Here is a 23,052-nt window from a genome sequence, read left to right as displayed (position 1 = left end):
CAGCTCACTCATCTCAGGAAGGGCCTCAGCAGCCAGCCTTCCCAGCTCTTACCCTAGATGTTTGTCTTTTCACTGGGTCACTTTGGAAGACAAACATGGGGGTAACTAAAGGAGCGTGGCTATCTCTGCTTTCAGACCCTGGTTCTGCTGTGTGAAGAGCTTCCCAGGTGGCGCTAGTGGTAAAGAATCTACCTGCCAATGCAGGAGACGCCAGAGACGTGGGTTCAACCCCTGGGTCAGGAAGATCCCCTGGAGAAGGAAATGGCAACCCACTCCAGTATTCCTGCATGAGAAATCTCATGGACAGAGGAGCCTGGTGGGCTACAGTCCATGGGGTCACAAAGAGCTGGATACAGTTGAGCACACACGCATGCTATGTGAACTCAGACAAGCTGTCCTCCCTGTGTCTCAGTTTTGTCACCCAAAAAAGGAACTATTGCTACCTTTCTTTGTCAGCAAAGAGAGTAGAAAGCTACAGAGTCTGGTGCTAAATAGAAGCTTAAGACATTCTGGCTTTCATCATTCCATCATCTTGTTAAGGCAGTCCTCCTTTTCTGTAAAATGAGAGACTATTCTGATTTATAGATGTGCGGGTCTGAGGTTCGTAAAAACTTTGCATTGACTGACAGACCTCTGCTCTGGATGATTCCAGATCTCTCCTTGGCACTTAGGGACAGGTTTCCTCAGTGGGCACCCATGGCACAGCCAGCATCCCAGAGGCCTACACGCAGGTTGGCATGGGAAGGGAGGGGTCTCATCACTCCCAGCAGCAGTGCGTCTCAGCACCACTGAGGCCTTCTGTGCTGCCCAGGATTCTGGGCCTTATCTCTTTTCGTGAAGCTTTGTTGTCATAGCAACCCACTGGGTCGCATCCCTGAGGTCCCAGCACAACAGCCAAAGTACAGACAGGAAGAGAGGGCCACTGCTGTGTTCACTGCCCCGCCTTTTCTATCACCTGCTTCCAGACGCCCCCTCTTATGACCTTACTCTGCCCCTAAAGAGACAATGAGTAGACTATCAGCCACATAATCGAATGCCCTCCTTTTTCAAATGAGGGAACCAACGTTCAGAAACAAAAAGGGATTGATGCCAGGTTCCAGATTCTCTTCATGGCAAAGATGCAGCTGGAGCCCAAGTGCCCTGAATCCTGCTTCCACGGGTCATGGTGAAACATGACAGAGCTTGCCCTTGACCGAGCTGCAGCACGTCCTCTCCTCCTGGACTGCTGAGTGGGCAACTCTGCCCAAATTTCCTGGCAAGGACAAACCGGGAACAGCCCAGCTCCGTCCCACGGGATATTTGGAGAATGGCAAACATGTATGTGAGTCAAGAAGCAAGTTAGAACTGGACATGGAACCAAGGACTGGTTCAAAATTGGGAAGGGAGTATGTCAAAGCTGTATATTGTCACCCTGCTTATCTAATTTATATGCAGAGTACATCATGCAAAATGCTGGATGAAGCACAAGCTGGAATCAAGATTGCTGGGAGAAATATCAATAACCTCAGATATGCAGATGACACCACCCTTATGGCAGAAAGTGAAGAAGAACTAAAGAGCCTCTTGATGAAAGTGAAAGAGGAGACTGAAAAAGCTGGCTTAAAACTCAACATTCAGAAAACAAAGATCATGGCATCCGGTCCCATCACTTCACGGCAAATAGATGGGGAAAAAGTGGAAACAGTGACAGATTTTTTTCCCTTGTCTCCAAAATCACTGCAGATGGCAACTGCAGCCATGAAACTAAAAGACACTTGCTTCTTGGAAGGAAAGCTATGACCAACCTAGACAGCATATTAAAAAGTAGGGACACTGCTTTGTCAACAAAGGTCTGTATAGTCAAAGTTATGGTTTTTCTAAGTAGTCAAATATGGATGTGAGTGTTGGGCCATAAAGAAGACTGAGTGCTAAAGAGTTGATGCTTTTGAACTGTGGTGTTGGAGAAGACTCTTGAGAGTCCCTTGGACAGCAAGGAGATCCAACCAGTCAGTCCTAAAGGAAATCAACCCTGAATATTCATCGGAAGGACTGATACCAAAGATGAAACTCCAGTACTTCGGCCACCTGATGCAAAGAGCAGACTCATTGGAAAAGACCCATCAGCTGGAAAAGATTGAAGGCAGAAGAAGAGGGTGACAGAGGATGAGATGTTTGGATGACATCACTGACTCAATGGACATGAGGTTGAGCAAACTCCAGGAAATAGTGAAGGACAGGGAAGCCTGGCGTGCTGCAGTCCATGGGGTTGGACTTGAGTTAGTGGCTGAACAACAGCTGACTCACCAGAATGCCCACATGATCTGGAATGACAGGTGTCTCACTGTGGATGGATAATGACCAGAACCACGTGGTTATTGCAGTAGTCATGTCAGGAAAATTAGGAGCCCTGTGGGTGTTCAGTGAAGAGTGGGCTCACAGCTCCTGCTTTTCTTCACCTAAGCAACACCATGCCTTCTCCATCTTCCCCCCTCTCTCCCCCACTGCCCTGTCCTTTTCACATTCCCACATTCCATCTCTCTCTTCTTTCTTACTCCTCTGTTCCCTCTCCCACTCTCTCACTCTCCCTGCATTCAAATTGACTAGTGGGGCATCCCCACGCGTTTTCTCTTTCCCTCCTGTTTTCAGGTGCCTGCACCAGCTGCCCAGGAGACAGCTGGCGTCTCTGTGCAGCCAGTGATGCTCCTGAGGTGGGTTGGACTTGACTTTCTCATGAATGAGGATCTGACCCCGCTGCCCGCTTTTCTTGCCTTCAGCAGGGGACGAGGATGAGGATGAGTCAGGCGAGGAGAGGCTGCCTTCCTGCTTTGACTACGTCATGCACTTCCTCACGGTCTTCTGGAAGGTGCTGTTTGCCTGCGTGCCCCCCACAGAGTACTGCCACGGCTGGGCCTGCTTCGTTGTCTCCATTCTCATCATCGGCATGCTCACCGCCATCATCGGGGACCTGGCCTCCCACTTCGGCTGCACCATTGGCCTCAAGGACTCGGTCACGGCTGTTATTTTTGTGGCATTCGGCACCTCCGTGCCAGGTGAGAGTGAGGGGGGCTTCAATTAGCAGAGGGAATATTACCTGGTTCAAGTGAGCCCTCCGATTTGCCCCATTATCTTCCCTACCATCTCAGATCTGAGCTTAAGGTGCATGAAGGTCAACCCAAGGGACTTCTGCTTCCATTAAGAATGATCATTAACATTTCTTGAGCACTTCTGATATATCAGGTAGTATGTATGCTAAGCAGCTTACCTGTTTTAGCCCTGTAACCCTCACCCAAACCTTATTCAATAATAAGAGTGATTATCCCCACTTGACAGATGAGGAAACTGAGGCCCAGAGAGGTTAAATCACTTGCTGAAGTCAGTGACCCACTTTCTTAACCTCCGCTTCAGACGAATAGGCCATTTCCCTCTGGCTGCAGATTAGCCTGCTTGGAGATGTGCAAAAGAAAGGTCCACAAGCCTCCTCTGCTTAGGACACCTGTAAATACCAAGTGTCTCCCAGCAGGACGGGTGAAGGAAGCTTCACAGGCTCTTGTCCTTCATATGATGAATCACATTTTTTTTTCTCATAAACACCTAGAGATGAAAAGGAACAGATATGCCTTTATTCCTTCATTAGGCAAATGTTTGCTGAGCCTGATACAGTTTTGTGCTGGTTGCCAGGACAGTAATGGGAAACAAGACAGACACACTTCCCTCTCTACATGAAGTTCATAATCTAGTGAAGGAGACCACATTCAACTATGATCATTCAAATCATCTCAATAAGTTTGATGATGAAAAAGTACAGGCGCTGAGCAAGCATGGAACAGGGGGACCTCGGCTGGGCTGGGAAGGCAAGCAGGGGTAAGCAGGTAGAGAGGGGCTACATTAGCCCAAGTTCCTTACTTAGTTCAGATGGGGTCTCCAGTGTGTCTGAACCCCAAATTCCTACCCAGGAGCTGGCCTCCCAGTTGTGGTGGGAAGACAGAGACAGCCCCTTCCTATGGAAAGGCTGAGCCAAATCTCATCAGACAGGACTCTGCTGGCTGGAAACCCTTCTCATGCCAAGAAAGCATATCCTTCTGGATGGTAACTGAGTCTGCATCACACTCTGGAGAAGCCACTTCCCCAGACCCCAGCACAGACCAGTGGAATCATTTGTACATTAATGATGCAAAAGGTTTGGCTATCATGGGAATGCATGGAGTGGTAGGAAATTAAATGGATAATTGAGGGAAGGCTTTGTGAGAGAGATACCCTATGATTTACCTCTGTTCTCTGGGGCCTCAAGGAACTATCAGAGGGGAAGGAACAGATATGGGCAAAAGGAACAGATGTGGGAAGAAGTTGCAGAGGATCAGAAGTTTAAAAAAAGAAGAAGCAAGGTCATAGGCAAGAAAAGGCAAGAGGTCTTCTTGGGGACAATATTGACAACGAGGAGGCAGGCTGGGCCAGGGAGAGCTTGGGGCTTGTCCAAGACTTTGCGGTGGGTGCAGAGAACATCTGGCAGCATTAGGGGCTTGAAGGTGATGCTGTGGTCCACTCAGCTTAATTTGTGGCTTTGGCTGAAGCTGTTTGGATGTCAGGTAAAGCTATGGAAAGGGCTCTCAGAGGAAGGTTTTCGGGTCAAATCTCTTGCTAACCTACCTTGAATAGATCCCTTGACGCTTACTTTTCCTAACTTGTCAAATAAAAGGGTGGCCAGCCAGCTTCCAGTGCCTACAAATCCATACCAACATCTAAAGTCCAATAGCCTTTGAGGCCCTGTGCTTTGTATGCTAACTGCGAATCCTGAGCCCTGTCATTCTTGAGCCCATGGATATCCCCATCATTAGTCCCTGCATCTCCCCATGTGTCCTCTGTCCCCATAAATCCAGCCCTTAGCACAATGCTAAGCCCACGGGCTCAATCACAGTCTGTTTGGAAAGTAAATGTCCCACGTGACAGGGACAATCAGGCATTTATTCTAAACAGCTTCTCTGGATGTCAGAGTTCCCTGGGAGATATTATGGGAAAGCAACACCTGCCCCTTACAGAAGTAGTAGTCAGAAGGGAACAATAAAAGCCACTCAGTAAATATCAGGACCAGAAGGACCCTTGAAAACCTTTCAGGCTCAGGCAGATTAGGAACAGAAAGCCCGGAGAAGTAAGGTGACCAGCCCAAGGCCACACAGCTTATTAACAGTGGACCAGGGAGTAGCCCCCAGGCCCCTGCCTCTCACTCCCAAGGCTCAGCCTGCTGGCCCCGGCTGCCTTTCGGCCTCTCCATGGAAGGCCCTCCGCATCTCAGCCTCCCCACCGGCTCTCACTGTCTCTGCCTCTTTCCAGATACGTTTGCCAGCAAAGCGGCTGCCATCCAGGACGTGTACGCAGACGCCTCCATCGGCAACGTCACGGGCAGCAACGCCGTCAATGTCTTCCTGGGCATTGGCCTGGCCTGGTCCGTGGCCGCCATCTACTGGGCCCTGCAGGGACAGGAGTTCCACGTGTCGGCCGGCACGCTGGCCTTCTCCGTCACCCTCTTCACCATCTTCGCGTTCGTGTGCATCAGCGTGCTCTTGTACCGCCGGCGGCCCCACCTGGGCGGGGAGCTGGGCGGCCCTCGTGGCTGCAAGCTGGCCACGACTTGGCTCTTTGTGAGCCTGTGGCTTCTCTACATACTCTTTGCCACGCTGGAGGCCTACTGCTACATCAAGGGGTTCTGAGTCACAGAACGAGGCCTCCGGCTGGGCAGGCCTGCAACTTCTCCCCAGAGAAGGGTGCGTCCCCACCCGTGACCTCTGGGGGACGAGCCACACCCCGGAGAGGTAGCCTCAGGACCCAAGCCGCTGGAGCATCACTGGACTGGGCCCCGGCAGTGAACTGAAAGGGCAGAGTCCATCCGTCCAGTGGAACAGAGGAAACACCCACTTGGCAAAATATTTAATTCAGTCCACACCAATGACAGCAACAGATCCACCTCCAACCCATCTCCCCGCCGTGTCCCTGACCCATAGCAAAGTCAGACCCTCTCTCCACCTTCTCGTCCACATTTCTTCTGACTATTCCTTTGCTTTCTAACTTTCCTTGTGGGGGGACAGGGTTTCTCCTGTCTGTCCAATTTGACACATCCCATCCTCTCACTCCGCCCGCGAGGCATGGAAATGAGCCCTGTCCCCATGGCTGGCTCGGGGGTCTCTTCATTGTCGTCAGTATCGTGGTTGCTTTTGTTTTCCCACCAGGTTTTGCTCATCATTTGTTTGTCCACCTTGTCTTTTCTGAGGTTAGTGATGACGGTGCTGCGAAGGAGCTCAAGGTCTGAGCCGACGGGCAGAGGCCTGAACTTTCAGACATACCCTTTCCCCTACTCTCCCCTGGGTAACAGCTGTCTCCTGTTCCAGCGAGTTCCTGTTCCCTTTCTCCTTTTATCCTCTGCATTCTTGAATGGACTGTGGTGTCTGGGTGGTGGTAAGTTCGCACACCCGCGAGGGCAGTAAGAATGGGGACTGTGGCTGGAGCAGGAACAGCTTTATCTCAAGCTTCTGTCAAGATCCAGTTTACAACAAGAAGTCCTTTCAGATTCTGTCTGTCTCGTTGTATCAGTGTCTGGATGTTTATCCCTCTGCAGCAAGACCCACCAAGTTGTAGACAGGGAACGAAAATAGAAATAGAATATGATGACAGAGGGCAGCTAGGAAGGCAGAAGGGCTATATGCCTTCTAGAACATCTCTGGCTTTGTATCTGAGGCAGGAGAGAAGCGATGTCCACCTAGTGGGATCTGTCAGGAAAAGATTATATTGAAAATATCTGATTCTGAGAGATGTCAGCTTCACCACTCCCTCACTTCCTAATGCACCAGACTAAGAGCTTTGACTGTATTTCTTGATTTCCTGCAAAAAGCTTAGAACTTTCTAAGAAAATGAGGGACTTCACATCTCCTGGACTCGGGTCATGGTTGAAAGCATTTTCACAGGACAGGGATTGAAATTCCTCATCTCTCCCACATTCCTGCTTGGTTTTAAACCTCTTGAAGCTCTTTTTCCAGCCTGTGGGCTATTTCTTGCCCCAGTAGGAGGAATCTTAGCTGCCATAATTCCATGGAGCCTGGGTTTATAGAGAGATTGCCATGCCCTACAGACCTTTTCCCAACAAATTTTGAAAGGACCTGGCTTTAAAACACACACACACACACACACACATATAATCACTGAAAGACTGCCCACAGATCTTTAGGCTTTCTGCATTGACATAAATACATTTTTTAAGGGAAAAGAAGAAATGAAAAACACCTGTTTAATTTTAAACACATTTTTTAAGAAAACAAATAACTGAAAAAGAAACCGTGTTCATGTCATAAGCTATGTTGACAGTTGCCAGTGGAAATGTTGGGTTGGTTTAAAAAAAAAATAAAAGCTATACTTATATCTCTCTGAAGACAGCTTGCTTCTCCCAATGTTGCTTCAGGAAAAGGTCCAGGGGGCCACCTTGGGTTCCTTCTGGGGCTGCAGTGACTGAGGTGAAAGTGTCATCTCCTATTTGTATCTCCCATTTGTACCTGTCATCTCTTCAGATGCCAGTGTGCCAAACCTAGGTTTTTTAAAGCAAAAAAAAAAAAAAAAAGCTTCAGGGAAATGTCACCTGTCAAAATGTGGATTTTAAGAGGCTGGAGGACATGAGAGGTAGAGCCGTGATAATGATTAAAGGGGAAAGAGCTCTTGGTATTAGAAAGGGCTGCTGGGTCAGGGACTCCAGCTAGACAAACAGCATCCTGTGTTTATTACCAATGGGCACATCCATTCATTCATGTACTCATGATTCTTTCAACAAGTGATTCTGAATACCATGTGTGCCTTGAGATATGTTCTGGTGCTACAGTGAAGAGGAAGATAGAGTTTCTGACCTCAAGAAACTCACGGTCCAGAGTGGGAGGCAGAGCTGCTTTAACCAAGGCTCTTTGGGTTACAAGAAGCAGAAACCCATTAAAGTCATTCAGGAAATGAAGAGGGGCTCTACTTCGAAGCCTTAGTGGGGGCCTCTTGGGGAACCCAAGGCAGAAACACAGCACAGGGACCTGAAAGCCCTCAGGAACTGAGGCCACGTTCCGTGTCCCCCAACTCACAGCATGTCCCCCATCCTTGCTCCTTCTCCCTTGCAGGCCTATCCTCCACCTCCCTCTCCCGACGTGCTCTTGCTTTGCTCGTCTTGTTTGTGGTCTGGCATGGCCTTGACATACTGCCGTGACCTCACAACTCTGTTCCCTACAGCAACCTGGAACATCTCTTTTAAACTCTGAATGCACATTCTCAATGGAGGAAATGGGGCCAATTTTTCCTCAAAAGGGGCCATCCCCCAAAGGCAGAGTCCTCGTAGAAGGCTCTGTCGAGATGGCAGGAGTGCCTGCGGCCTGGTTACTTTGTGTCAGGCGTCCAGTCCTGGTCTACAGCTCAGGGGAGGAGACGGGGGTGGCCACCACCTTGCATGTACTGTCACCCTTTCCAAAAGTTACGGGATGGGAAGAAGGCTTTGCTGCATGTGAGACATCAAGGTGGGAATGAGAAGTACAATTCTGCGCCGTGAGTGGCCAAAAGGTGGGATAGACGGGGCACCACAGCACACGGTGGAAAGAAACTCTGTTTCAGCCTGCAGGAATTGCAGAAGACTTCCCGGAAATGGAATAGGTGGGTAACATCTTGGAAGAAGAAGAAATAGAGACTCATCTTGGTGAGGGGGGTTTGCGATGAAGAACATTCGAGAAGAAACAGCATACTTGAAGGCACGGGGTGAACCAGGGCCTGGCAGAATCATGGATTAGCAATGGTTGTCGTGGCTAGAGGATAGCGTTTAAAAGGACGCACAAGAACACACAAAAAAAGCAGTCCAGGAAAAGGGTTTGGCTACAGGGCTCGGTCTTTTTTTTTTTTTTTTTTGCCTGCCACAAAATTGACAGTGAAAAATGCTCGTTAGCCAATGAAACGGTAGATGCAGAATCATAAAATCCATTTGTCTCCATCTCTCCCCTTTCGTGAGTCATTCCTGGGTTATCCAGATGTTAGACTTTGCCAAGAGAGAAGCTGGGTTGAACCACGGAGACCTGGTTGAACCAGGTCTCAGGACTTGGTACTAGTTAAGATGCCACCACTGAGTAGCTCTGTGCACTTGGGCCAAGCCACCTTACTCCGTTTCCTGAACTACAAAAAAGGTTTTAATATATGGCCTCTGAAGCTCATTACTTCCAGCTTTAACACTGGGATTCTAGAATATACATACATATACATCTATGATGTATCTCTGTGTGTGTGTGTAATTAAACTGTCCACCGACCTCATCTGATGGAGCATAGCAGATGTCCTTTTGCAAGCCCTTGGCTCCATCGGCCTGTGTGCTAGTGTGGAAAATACACAGCCAGCCATTATGCACGTGGCCTCCTCAGCACTTTTTCCTGGCGGAGCTATAGCATTCCCATCCCCTTGATTCACTTATTACTTAGAGCAATCTTAGCTGCTGTAATAAAGAAACCCCAGGATATCGGGGCTTAACAAAACATTTTAGCATTTCTCACTCACATAATAATCCAGCAAGATTGGTCTCAGTCAGTAGGTGGCTTTCTTCCAGGCAAGGATTCGGGAACTCATTTTTCTCCTATTTTTTGATGCCGCCAATCTCAGAGGCTTTGGATCCTCTTCCTCGGGTCATAGGTAGGAAATAAATTAGAGAAGGCACATTTCTCATGCCTTGGCTCTGAAGTGCTACTCATCACTTTTGCTCATATTCCTTTAGTAAAGGTTACTCACTTCAACCCAGTCAAATGCAAAGGAGATAGGAAGTATAATTCTGGCTGGGCTGCCACTTCCCAATGACCATTCTATCCTACAAGACATGACTTTTTTTTATGAATGGTTACCTCTGCCACAACCCCTTGGTAATTAAAGATAGGTATTTTTAGTAGCTATGGCCAAAAGCAATCTGACCTATGTCCATGTTGGAGCTTTGTGGTTTACAAACCTTTCATGTTTTGAGTTGGTTAAGAACCACAGAAGTAGATATTATTTTCATTTTATCAGTGAGGTTCCTAGAGGTTGAACAATTGCCCAGGAGCACACAGATAGTAAGAGGCAGGTCATAAACACAAGTCTTCTAATTTTAAATCAGAATGCCAGCCTTCCATGATACACACCAGAACAAAGGATGAGCCCCTCAGAAGGCCATTCTTCCAGCGAGGGACCCTGGGAGGCAGCCAGTGTCCAGGAGGAATAGCTGAGGAGCCAGCCCTCTTGACCTAATTCAGTCCCCTTCTTCTGCTTTTGTCCCCATCCTTAACTGAGCAAGGACCTATTCTAGGGGCAGCTGAGTGGACCCAGTAAAAGTCAAACTGGTGAAAATTTCCAAAAAGGGAAATTTCACGGTGATAAAGTGATTTGGGTCGATAAGTCTAATTATTCACAATTCATAATGGTATATTCCCTAGTCCCAAGGAGAGGGTGATTCCAAAGACATCTTAGGAAAGTGTTCCTAGAAAACTGCTCCTAGAAGGAATGTCATATGATATTTACAACATGTTCAGAAAAGAACAGGGGAATCAAACTGTCTTTATAAGAAATGGGATTAACCTCTACTCATAAATGTGGAGGGAATTCATCATTCTTAAGAATCTGGAAAGGAGGTGACCCAAGGTAAACTACTTTGATGCCTCAAAATCCTCAGATTCTGATTTCTAATCTAATTCATCCAATTTCTAACTTTTCTGCTGTATCTCAGGTTGGCCCCAACTTCTCCATCAGGTGAAACACAGTAGGAGCTGGTTGTCACTCTGTGGCCGCCCCAATGACCTTTATTACAAGGTCAGATTGCATGAGTGACCTTGCTTCCGCGTTGTGAGGTAATTCACTCTTCTGCTATGATCACGGCCTCTGGCTGACTCCTTGTTCAATCTGTTTCTCTTTCCATGACTGTGCAGGGTAAGAGTTAAACCTGGTGGGCAGCAGTGTGATGCATTTGATCCATGTATTTTTTTTCTCTTTGATGGTTACCAGGAAGTGGGGGAGTGGGCTACCAAGATTGATGTTTTTGTTTTTAATTTATTTTTAATTGAAAGATAATTAGAATATTGTGTTGGCTTCTGCCATACATCATGATCAATGTATTTTTTAAGTAGAATAGTTTTCAGTGTCTTTAAACAAGCATTTTGTGTAAAAATATGAATTTTAACTTCTCTGGCCACACTGAGTGAGCATTCCTTCATGGCAATACTCCAGCAGAGCTGATCGGTGGCCACCCCGTGTTGCCAGGGTTTCAGTTCTCAGTTCCCCAGGGTCCCTATCCAGGCTTCCAATCTCATTCACAGGACTTCCTGGTTCCCGGAGCCACTTGTGCATGTGACACCTACTGTGGGGTCAAGGTTTGGGTTTTGCCATTTGACCTTCTACATGTTGGTGCTAACCTCCAGTATTCTCTGGGGTTTGAACCCCAGTTGTATCATTTTTACCTTTTGTGGGGATTTTTAAACAAGTGACTTTAACCTCCCTGAACTTTATTTTCTCCAACCCAGACATACAGTTGTTGCAAGGTTAAATGAGCCATTTTTCAAGGCAATTACCATGGTGCCCTGTACTTAGCACGTACCCTAGAAATATTCCTTTCACCTCTCAATAATGCTTTGTGGTAAAATCCCTTACAACTGGTGCCATTGGGGTCTGACATGTTTCAGGAGCCTGGCAGTGTTCCAGGGGATAGATGGATGACCTCAGGCCACCTCATACAACATACCATCCCTCTCTATGTTGGTCCAGGCAGGCTCCCTGGAGGTGGAGAAAAGCCCTTCATAGTCTTGCTTCTGTAGCAGGAGCAGGTCCCTGGCTTCTTGGGCTGCATGGGGCACAGAGGTTAAGATTTAAAGGGACAGCCAAGGGCAAGCCCCTTGGACTTTGGAGAAGTGGGCCAGATATGTTTGGCATCAAAGAAACAGTGACACAGAAAAGGACAGCAGCCCATATAGAGTCTTCCTTGCTAATACTAAAGTGGGTCATGGTGTACGGAAATGCCTGCGGACTCACCGAAGGAGGTGAAGCTTCAGGAGAAGCCGTGTAGTCTGGCCAAGGTCATCCAGCAAGTAAGCAAGCTGGACTTAACTATTTAGGTCCACCAGATTTAAAAGTCACTGCTTATTATCTTCATTTACACCTGTTAGGTGTGTAAGACATGCTTTGTGTGCTTTCATAGTGCTGATTAAAAGAAATGAGCATAAATGGGATGACTTGTTTTGGTTTTTCCTGGACTTTCCTGGCTTCAGCACTGAAGTTCCCATGTTTCAGGAAACACTTCAGTCCTGGGAAATGGGCATGGTTGGTCACCCTAAAATATCCTGAATACAGAGTAAGACTTAGTGCAGTATTGCTGCTGCTGCTGCTGCTAAGTCGCTTCAGTCGTATCCAACTCCGTGCAACCCCATAGACGGCAGCCCACCAGGCTCCCCCATCCCTGGGATTCTCCAGGCAAGAACACTGGAGTGGGTTGCCATTTCCTTCTCCAATGCATGAAAGTGAAAAGTGAAAGGGAGGTCGCTCAGTTGTGTCCGACTCTTTGCGACCCCATGGACTATAGCCTACCAAGCTTACCATCCATGGGATTTTCCAGGCAAGAGTACTAGAGTGGGGTGCCATCGCCTTCTCTGGCAGTATTGCTACTACTGGTAAATGGTAGTCTCTGCACGTGCATCTTCTACCACGTCATGCTGTCATCTTTCCCCAACCGCTCCAAATCCCATTACTCTCAGCCAGTATTTCAGTTGGATGAGGTCCTTTACCTGGTGCGATAACTCAAACCTTCATCCCAGAATATTTGAAATCCTGGTGTTTTGCTCTAATGTTTCATTGATTGGTATTCTCAGGAAAGGGAGTATGAAAAGGCACCCACAATGAATCCCAAGTTTCCAAAATAGTCCTTCTTACTCTCATTAGGTAGCAACCCAGGTCCCCCCAAATAACTGGGATAATCACCCTACCCAGTTCACTGATCTTTGCCTTCTTGATGTAAATAATCTGAAACTGTGTTCCCTGGTAGAGGCATTTCTCCCTTAGGCTTTAGGACCACCAGACCTACTGAGGCCAAGGTTATAGGGGCAGAAAGTAAAATTCTTCAAGGAGATTACTAGGCATAATGATGAGAGGGAACACCCCACCTCCACTCTTCAGTCCTCAGACCTGTGCATCCTGTCTGGAAGAAGGCAACACTATACTGGCTCCCAATTTAAAGCATGTTGTTGCTGTTGTTACTTAGTGAGTTGTGTCCAACTCTTTGCGACCCTATGGAGGACTGTAGCCCACCAGGCTCCTCTGTCCATGGGATTTTCCAGGCAAGAATGGAGTGGGTTGCCATTTCCATCTCCAGGGAATCTTCCCAACCCGGGGATCGAACCCATTTCTCCTGCTTCTCTTGCACTGGCTGGCAAATTCTTTACCGTTGAGCCACCAGAGAAGCAATTTAAAGCATACACTGCATTCAGTAGGATAGCATCACAACCTCACAAGGTATTACCTCCTAGTTGGTGCTGTAAGTGAGCCTGCAACAGGTCATTCCACTATTATGTCAAGTCAACCATATGTGAGCGATAGGAAATGTGCTAAGTTAGTGCCTCTGATTAAAGACTGTGTTATAAAAGATATATGGCAATGGATAAGGCAATCTGAGTCCATAAATGATGTTAGCAGAGAGACTATGGGCAAATCCACACCCAGAAATTGTGTTCAGCTCCTTGCAAAGACTAACTGCTACCTCTTCCATGATGAGAATGATTCAGTGTAATCACCCAGGTAACTAGCTGATCTTCCTAGAACATATCAAGGGCATAGCATATCAAAGGCTTATCGATTACCTCTGCAATTAGCAGGTTGTCCACTTACTGGTGGCAAGAGCCAAACGAGCCTCAGTGAGGGGATCCAATTACTAAGCTCAAGCATAACTTCCATCCCTGTTGCCAGGACAATTTTATGGATGAACCATTGAACAAGCCACCAGAACAGCTGGAGAAAGGGGCCAACTAAGATCTATAGCATGAGTCATCCTGTCCATCTGATGATTGAGAACTTCTACTACCGTGACCATTCCTAGGTAGGCACTAATATCTTCACACTTTGGGCAGCATTCCAGAGGTCCACATATACACATCTTCAAACTTCCATGTCACCAATTACCTTCCTTTCAAAGCTTCAGGGAGCCAGTCACCCTTTTTTCATGTGTATGAATCAGTGTGGGCTTCCCTGGTGGCTCAGATGGTAAAGAATTCACCTGCAGTGCAGGAGACCTGAGTTCAGTCCCTGAGTTGGGATGATCCCCTGGAGGAGGGCATGGCAACCCACTCCAGGATTCTGGCCTGGAGAATCCCCATGAGAGGAGCCTAATGGGCTATGGTCCACGAGGTCACAAAGAGTCAGACATGACTGAGCATCTAAGCAGAGCACAGCACATGAATCAGTGTAGATTCATTATTCAGGCTAAAATGGGCTATCAGATGATCTGCCTGAAGTCTGGCCCTGAGAGAATTTCCACTGCTATGGTCTCTGAGGGCCATCTCAGTGGGGCTATAGCAGGGTGCTCTCCACTTCTGGCTGGTTCTGGTACACTGTAGATCCACCCGAGAATTAAGTTCATGCTTTCCCCTTATTTATTAACTGGCCACAGGAAATTATCTGTGAAGCCACAGTATGGCTGAAAAAGAGGCAGCAAAGCTGTAGGTACAGTGGCTATAAGCATCTAAGTGTTCAGTTGGGTACAACTCTTTGCCACCCTGTGGACTGTAGCCCACCAGGCTCCTCTGTTCATGGGATTCTCCAGGCAAGAATACTGGAGTGGGTTGCCATTTCCTTCTCCTGGGGATCTTTCTGACCCAGGGACTGAACCCGGGTCTCCTGCATTGCAGGCAGATTCTTTACCCTCTGAGCCACCAGGGGAAGCCCACAAGCATTTAAGCCACCTGTTTTTACAGCTTACTCGTGCCTGCTTGACTTGACTGGCTTGGGTTCCATAATTATCTCTTCAATGTTTATAATTAAATAGCTGTTATGTAAGTCTAATTTTTATAGTTTTTTGGATAAGGTGCCCAGTTCTACACAGTTAAAGTCTCATGTTACTTGGTTTCACTCCTTCCCTACCTGTGTCCTTAAGATACATAATATGCATGCTCAGTCATTTCCAACTCTTTGCAATCCTATGGACTGTAGCCTGCCCGGCTCCTCTGTCCAAGGGATTTTCTAGGCAAGAATACTGGAGTGGGTTGGTGTTGTGTATTTAATTGATGCTGTAACTTGGACTTGGTCCATATTCCTATCCTCCTAGTGCCTACAGGTGAGGAAGTATTCCTTTAAATTTTTCTGGGAGGATTTCCAGTTGCTTATGGGAATATTCATAATTTTCATTTGTCTTTTTCCTTATGTATGATCTTTAAGGCCATAAAAAGAGCTGGGTGGCTCCACCATTTTCATTACTGTTCTAAGTGCTACAACACGTTGTTCTCCAAACACCTTGCTTTACCTTCTGATAAATTGGGTGATTACAATCCTACCATCTACCATGAACTGCCTTGTCCCATTTGTCTTCATCCAGGAAGTTATCTTTGGACTCCTCAAACGCATGACCAACCCAAGCCCAGAATTCCATTTTATGAGTCTGTTTCCTGGTACCGCTTCCAGCATCTGTCCTGTGTCTGTCAGAATCCCAATAGAAATAAATGGCATTTTCAAATTGGGATAATCCAAAAGTGTGGACAGTATTGAAAATCCAGGGCTGGCAGCAGTCCCACTTCTTGGCTCAAATAGCAGGGGAGGAGAGATTTTTGGAACTGAGAAGGAGAGAGTCATGTACATACATTTTTTGTTTCTGTTGCTGTTCAGTCACTAAGTTTTGTCTGAATCTTTGCGACCCCATGGACTGCAGCACATCAGGCTTCCCTTCCTTCACTATCTCCCGGAGATGGCTCAAACTCATGTCCACTGAGTCAGTGATGCCATCCAACCATCTCATCCTCTGTTGCCCCATTCTCCTCTTGCCCTGTCTTTCCCAGCATCCGGGTCTTTTCTAATCAGGAAAAGCTCATCACATCAGGTGGCCAAAGTATTAGAGCTTCAACTTCAGCACCAATCCTTCCAATGAATATTCAGGGTTGATTTTCTTTAGGATTGACTGGTTTGATCACCTTGCTGTCCAATGGACTCTCAAGAGTCTTCTCCAGCACCGCAGTTCAAAAGCATCAATTCTCGGTCCTCAGCCTTTTTTACAGTCCAGCTCTCATATCCATATGTGACTACTGGAAAGACCATACCTTTGACTATACGGACCCTTGTTGGCAAAGTGACGTCTCTGCTTTTTTAATACACTGTCTAGCTTTGTCTTAGCTATTCTTCCAAGGAACAAACGTCTTTTAATTTTGTGGCTGTAGGCACCACCTGCAGTGATTTTGGAGCCCAAGAAAGTGAAATCTGACACTGTTTCAACATTTCCCCCCATCTATTTGCCATGAAGTGATAGGACTGGATGCCATGATTGTTTTTTGAATGTTGAGTTTTAAGCCATCTTTTCCACTCTCCTCTTTCATCTTCATCAAGAGGCTCTTTAGATTCTCTTCACTTTCTGCCAAGAAAGTGGTATCATCTGCATATCTAAGGTTGTTGCTCTTTCTCCCAGCAATCTTGATTCTAGCTTGTGCTTCATCCAGCCCGGCATTTCACATGATGTATTCTACATATGAGGTAAATAAGCAGGGTGACAATATACAGCCTTGACGTACTCCTTTCACAATTTTGAACCAGTCTGTTGTTCCATGTCTTGTCCTAACTGTTCCTTCTTGACCTGCCTACAGGTTTCTCAGGAAGTAGGTAATGTGGTCTGGTATTCCCATCTCATTAAGAATGTTCCACAGTTTGTTGTGATCCACACAAAGGCTTTAGCACAATCAGTGAAGCAGAAATAGATGATTATGATCCAGCATGTGTTGGCAATTTGATTTTCTGGTTCTTCTGCCTTTTCTAAATCCAGCTTGTACATCTGGAAGTTCTCAGTTCATGTACTGCTGAAGTCTAGCTTGAAGGATGTTGAGCATAATCTTGCTGGCATGTGAGATGAGTGCCACTGTATGGTAATTTGAACATTCTTGGGCATTGCCTTTAGCATTGAAATGAAAACTAACCTTATCCAGTCCTGTGGCCACTGCCAAGTTTTCAAAATTTGCTGACATACTGAGTGCAGCATACTTTAACAGCATCATCTTTTAGGATTTGAAATAGGACAGCTGAAATTCCATCACTTCCACTTGCTTTGCACATTGTAATGCTTCCAAGGCCCACTTGACTTTGCACTCCAGGATGTCTGGCTCTAGGTGAGTGATCACACCATCGTGCAGCAATTTCAGTTGAAATCCAATCAGTACAAGGCAAACCTAAGACTAGAACCAGGGGAATAAATACCCTTCCTTCCTCCCTTCCCACCCTCCCACCTCCTGCTGGACTCCCGGTTTATCCAGACAGCACTAGAATTCCACCGATGCAATTCACACAAGCCAGCCCTCCATGGCAGAGCAGGCAGCAGTGGAGAAGGGGAAGAATAGATGTAGAGAGTCAGGCAGATTTCTAGCATAGCATACAGAGTTGTTGCAATGATTTCATGAGATAACAGACTTGGCAAAGCGCGTGACATATAGTAGGCACTCACAGGTGAGAATGCTGAGGAGGCCCAGAGAGGGAAAGCTAACTGCTCAAGGACACACAGCTAGTTCATAGTAAAGCTGGTGGGGGGAAGGGGGGGAGGGGGCTTGGGAGGGAGTGAGGAGGGAGCAGATTCCCATAGTGAGTGCTGTCTCCACTTTCCCTCCCTGCCCTGGTGTATCACATGGCTTTGCTGCTGACATTGAACTGTCCCTTCACCCTTCTCCTCAAGGAATTATCTTAACACGGCCTCTATCATACATTTCTGCAATGGGATGTACATCTCATCATGCTATTTACATCTCATTTCACTGCCTCAGTAAGTAAATTTCACGATACCTTTCCCTAATGGTAGTAGTAGTGTTAGTCGCTCAGTCGTGTCTGACTTTTTGCGACCCCATGGACTGTAGCCCCCCAGGCTCCTCTGTCCATGGAATTCCCCAGGTAAGAATACTGGAGTGGGCTGTCATGCCCTTCTCCAGGGGATCTTTCTGAACCAGGGATCGAATCCGGCTCGCCTGCATTGCAGGCAGATTCTTTACAGTCTGAGCCACAAGGGAAGCTCATACCTTTCCCTAAACATCTCATATTTTAGATACTGACATGATGTGTTACTCAACATCACAGTAGACACACTTCTGCTTCCACATTTAATGGACTTTTCTGCTCACATACGTCATCTCTCTCTTTAGACGTGCCAAATTAAGCTCCATTAAGAATACTAAATTAAGAGCCAAGAATTTTAATTATATCTCTATCACAAGCTAGGTGTCTGATCTGCAGAAGATGACTTAACTTATCAAGGTCTTGGATTTTTTTTCATGTATCCAAGTAGGCAATTTTCTGGGCTCTTCACAGTGCCAAAGTTCACTGATGATACAGAGAAAGAGGAGGAAGATGATGACTCACAGAGAGTGAGCCCCAGCTTTGTACCAGGCACTGTGCCAGGTATCAATACTTTATCCTCATTACCTCACTGAACCACTGTGGCCACCCTGTGAGAAAGACCCTTTATCCCCATTTTACAGATGAAGAAACTGAGACTCAGAGCAGACAAGCAATTTGCTCACAGTCACCCAACTACCTCTTGGAAGCACCAGAATGTACTTGGATTCATCTGACACTAGAAACCACATTCTAATCCAATGATTCTCAAAGTATAGTCCCAAGATGAGTAACATCAGCAGCACATGGAATTTATTATAAATGCAAATTCTCAGACCTCATCCCAGATTCCAGATCCCTGGGCATGCGTCCTAGCAAACTGTGTTTAACAAGCCCTCCAAATGAATCCAACGCGCAGCTCAAGTGTGAGATTTACTGCTCCAAACCACTATGCTCTATAACTTCTCTCTCCCTCTTACCATGTAATTTCATCATACATTCAAATATGCATATTCAATACTGCTCTCTAAAGACAAACCACAGTATCTTTCTGTTTGTATATCAGGTTTTCTTCTTAAACGTGCTAATTGCATAATTCTTCCCATATAAACATCTCACTGTATCTCCTACATCCTTTGAATGTTTTCATATAACTGCCCTCATTCAGGTTTGCAGGTTATTCTAAGCCTAAGGTGGTGACCTTGGTCTAGCTGAAGTAATAGACATGAGAATTACTGATTGTAATTTGGGTAAGGACATGCGCTTTGGTGGTCAGAGGGGCAATCTTCTAGGACCCTGAAGCACCAGCATTTGATTCTAAAGCAGCATATAATGAACAGAGGAGTTGGGGGTTCTTTCTAAAAGGAAGTAATGCTTGAGTAGTTTCAAATATTAGTCAGAAGAATAATGATTGTTATTGTTTTAATCTTAGTTCCTTTTTTAAGATGTATTGAAATATAGTTGGCCAGCTGGATGGACAGAGGGGAAGGACATTGGAGCAAGGAGAGAAGCAGGACTGTGGGGTCCCAGGCTTGGGGGGAGCAGCCGCTGTTGTGCCTAGCACTGAGGAGAGGTGGAGGGAGATGGCACGCACAGGCTTAGTTACTCCGAGTTTTCTAGACTTTTGGGACACCCAAGAGGAAGTGTCCAGGAGCTTGGGTGCAACAGAGATCCGGGCTGAGTCTCAGTCAGTTCAGTTCAGTCGCTCAGTCATGTCCGACTCTTTGCGACCCCATGACTGCAGCATGCCCGGCTTCCCTGTCCATCACAACTCCCGGAGCTTGCCCAAACTCATGTGCATTGAGTTGATGATGCCATCCAACCATCTCATCCTCTGTCGTCCCCTTCTCATCCTGCCTTCAATCTTTCCCAGCCTCAGGGTCTTTTCCAATGAGTCAGTTCTTCACATCAGGTCGTCAAAGTATTGGAGTTTTGGTTTCCATCCTTCCAGTGAATATTCAGGACTGATTTCCTTGAGGATGGACTGGTTGGATCTCCTTGCAGTCCAAGGGACTCTCAAGAGTCTTCTGCAATACCTGAGAAGAGCTGAGTCTAGGACCAGAATAATCTCCCTAGCAGATTTTCCAGAGCAGTCGCCATTCTCCTGAGTCTATTCTGAAGTTGCTTAAAATAGCCCACATGCTGCCCTGCAGCGCTCAGTCACCAGTGTGAAAACCTCAAACTCCAGCAGTCCAGCAGAGACACCTCAGCCTATTTCTAGTTTGTTTTTCCAGTTTGAGATGCCTCATTCTTCCCAAATCCTCTTCCTCCACCCTTGCTCCAGGCCTGTTAGTCCTCTCTCTCCCTCCCTCCCTCCCCGCATCATAATTTTTTCCTCTTGAACTCAGCTTTTCACGACTCTTCACCAGCCGTGACCCTCCCTCAGGGCTCTCTCAGCCACTGCTGATTTCCTTCTTGCCTCGCTTCTCCCTCTCCCTTCACGTGGCTTCACCTCTTGCTCTGCCTGCATCTTATTTCCTCTCTAAACATCTCTGCATATTTTTTTTTCCTTCCTTTCCTGACAATCGCAGGCCCACAATGTGGATTCCCTCCAAGGATGCTTTCTCACTCCCGTCCCACTTCCTAAAGATGCATCTGTTGCATCTCCCCCCATCCTGTATGTGCCCGCTTTCCTCTGAGGACGCTCAGCACGTCTTCCCTGTCTGGGTGCCTCCTTGTCCCCTGAAGGACACAAACCTCCTGCAGTGTGAGACCAGCTGCCCTGTGTGCGGTAGAGCAAAGAGCCCAGGCAGAGAGAATCAGTCTTTAAAGGTGAAGCCAGTTACCTGAAACCCAAGGTAGTTCAACGGCTGAAGCAGGATGAAAAGCTGATCTTCTAAGTCCAGGACTCTGGGAAATTAACACCACCAAGTGTGCCAGGTCTATAGAGGCTCCGACTTCGCGCCTTAGCTGGGCTACTGCTGCTGTGCAAGGGTCCTCCCCACCATCTCCTGCTGACTCCCCGCCGCCTTCCTCAAGGAGAGAGCCGCCTCCCCAACCTTCCTGCCCCAAACAAGTAAACTTCTCTGGTCTTAGAATCTGTTGGGTCCAGGTCTCCTCCAGGCCAAGGATTTTAAAGGCACCTAGGATCAAGGGAGTCAAATTAAACACTCTGGAGTCATCTCTGCCCAGCATGGCTCTACTGGGTCTCAAGGGTGCCTCCTTAGAAAGCAGTGGGCCTGCGTGCTCAGTCACTTCAGTCCTGTCTGACTCTGCGACCCCATGGACTGTAGCCCGCCAGGCTCCTTTGTCCGTGCAATTTTTCAGGCAATAATACTGGAGAGGGTGGCCATTTCCTTCTCCAGGGGATCTTCCCAACCCAGGGATCGAACCCACGTCTCTTAAGTCTCCTGCATTGGAAGGTAGATTCCTTACCACTAATGCCAGCTGGGAAGCCCCTCAGAAAGCAGAGTCTATGTCTTTAATAGGAAGGAGAGATGTCTATAGAAAAGAGTTGCTAAACATGGGAGAGTGGGGGAGGATAGGGGACTGAAAAACCTCGGGTTCCATTTGCAGCTACATAGCACATCTCTGCGGAGAAGGCAATGGCACCCCACTCCAGTACTCTTGCCTGGAAAATCCACGGATGGAAGAGCCTGGTAGGCTGCAGTTCATGGGGTCGCTAAGAGTCAGACATGACTGAGGCGACTCAGCAGCAGCAGCAGCAGCAGCACATCTCTGAAAGAACTCCCCTTAAAAAGCTTCAATTCCTTCCCTTGGGTCAGCATCACAGGGGGTTAAAGAAACGGTTCATCTAAATGGGAATTTAGATGTATTCATACAGCATAGGAGCCCATTGGAGGAGTGGAGATGAATTGGCCCCCTGGGTCCTGCCTGGTCCTGGGGTCAATACCGTGAGGGCAGAGTTGTCTAGAGCAGCAAGCTCAATTAGGGCTCTGAGATGGCGGGAGGCTGGAGGTCCCTGGGACTGGAATTGGAGCAACCAGAGATTCTCTCTGGGGTCCTCTTCCCTTGCATTCACCACTATCATAGTTCAACCCACCATCTATCATTGCAACCCTCCATCATAGGACTTTGATGGAGCAAAAATTTTCTACTTCCCCAGAATTAATGATTAGGGCTCAAAATGAAGAAAACAGAGATGCCAAGGATCCCAGCAGTTAAGGACTTGATACCCTCTGCTAAGAGAGCACAACACTCGAAATAGCTCTGGAACTAGCCACCCTTCCCCAGCCCAATCTATGAAAGGATGGGGGAGAGAGTGGAAGGAGATGGGTTGCCTCCTCTCCTCCTTAAAGCTGAAAAAGCAGGGAGGTTCCGAGAGAATTGTTCATGGGGGGTATAAGCTGGCTGTTGGTCTGACACCTCTTTTCCCAGTTAGACACCTGTGATGCAGGCAACTTGCTGATCAGCCTCTTCTACCTAGTGAAGCAGGGGTGGGGAGAAGTTGGAGAGATGTACAGAAGAGGTGATAAGGATTAACCTGCACTCCCACCAACTGGTACAGCAAGAGTGTGTGAGTTTCCCATGGGTGAATGGACTCCCCAGAAGGGAGCCAGGTGTGATCTACAATTTAGGTCTAAAACCCAAGGCAAGGTCCTAGGAGCAAAGTGGACATGGCATCATGCATTGGTGTGCGGAAGTGTGGAAAAGGTCAAGCCAGAACTGGACTTCCCACACATGGGCTCTGTGTGTGTGTGGGGGGGGGGGTGGGGGGGTGGGGGGTGGGCAGGGCACCCAGATCCAGCATGGGCCCCACAATATCCCATACTATATTTGAGCATCTACCACCCAGAGGGCAAGCAGCGCCAACCTGAGAAGCTGCCACAATGAGCAGAAAGGAAAACAACTCTTTTCTTTAAACAGATCCCCCTGGATTCCCCAGCTGTCTGGTGGTTGCATTTCATCTTCCAATGCAGGGAGTGCAGGTTGGACCCCTAGTCGGGGAGCTAAGATCCCACATGCCTAGGGGCCAAAAAGCCCCTAAAACATAAAACAGAAGCAATATTGTAACAAATTCAATCAAGTCTTTTAAAAAAATGGTCCACATGAAAAATACCTTAA

General features: G+C 47.3%; 1 protein-coding gene across 13 annotated transcripts in view; it reads left to right on the top strand.

The window, feature by feature from the left end:
* Positions 1–7,390, top strand: part of SLC8A3 (solute carrier family 8 member A3) — a 168,037-nt gene extending 160,647 nt beyond the window's left edge. For 10 of the 13 annotated variants that reach the window (XM_069596900.1, XM_069596909.1, XM_069596906.1 and 7 more), the window contains 2 exons: positions 2,754–3,029; positions 5,305–7,390. In XM_069596900.1, the coding sequence (XP_069453001.1) occupies positions 2,754–3,029; positions 5,305–5,681 (653 nt within the window). In that variant the 3' untranslated portion in view covers positions 5,682–7,390. The remainder of the gene's footprint in view (positions 1–2,753; positions 3,030–5,304) is intronic. The other 3 variants (XM_069596907.1, XM_069596902.1, XM_069596901.1) reach the window with 1 other exon arrangement.
* Positions 7,391–23,052: the final 15,662 nt, after the last annotated feature.

Source organism: Ovis canadensis, chromosome 7, assembly GCF_042477335.2.
Source record: "Ovis canadensis isolate MfBH-ARS-UI-01 breed Bighorn chromosome 7, ARS-UI_OviCan_v2, whole genome shotgun sequence".
NCBI classification, from domain to species: domain Eukaryota; kingdom Metazoa; phylum Chordata; class Mammalia; order Artiodactyla; family Bovidae; genus Ovis; species Ovis canadensis.
The sequence above is the reverse complement of the archived record's forward strand: the minus strand, read 5'-3'. Positions and strand labels throughout refer to the sequence as shown.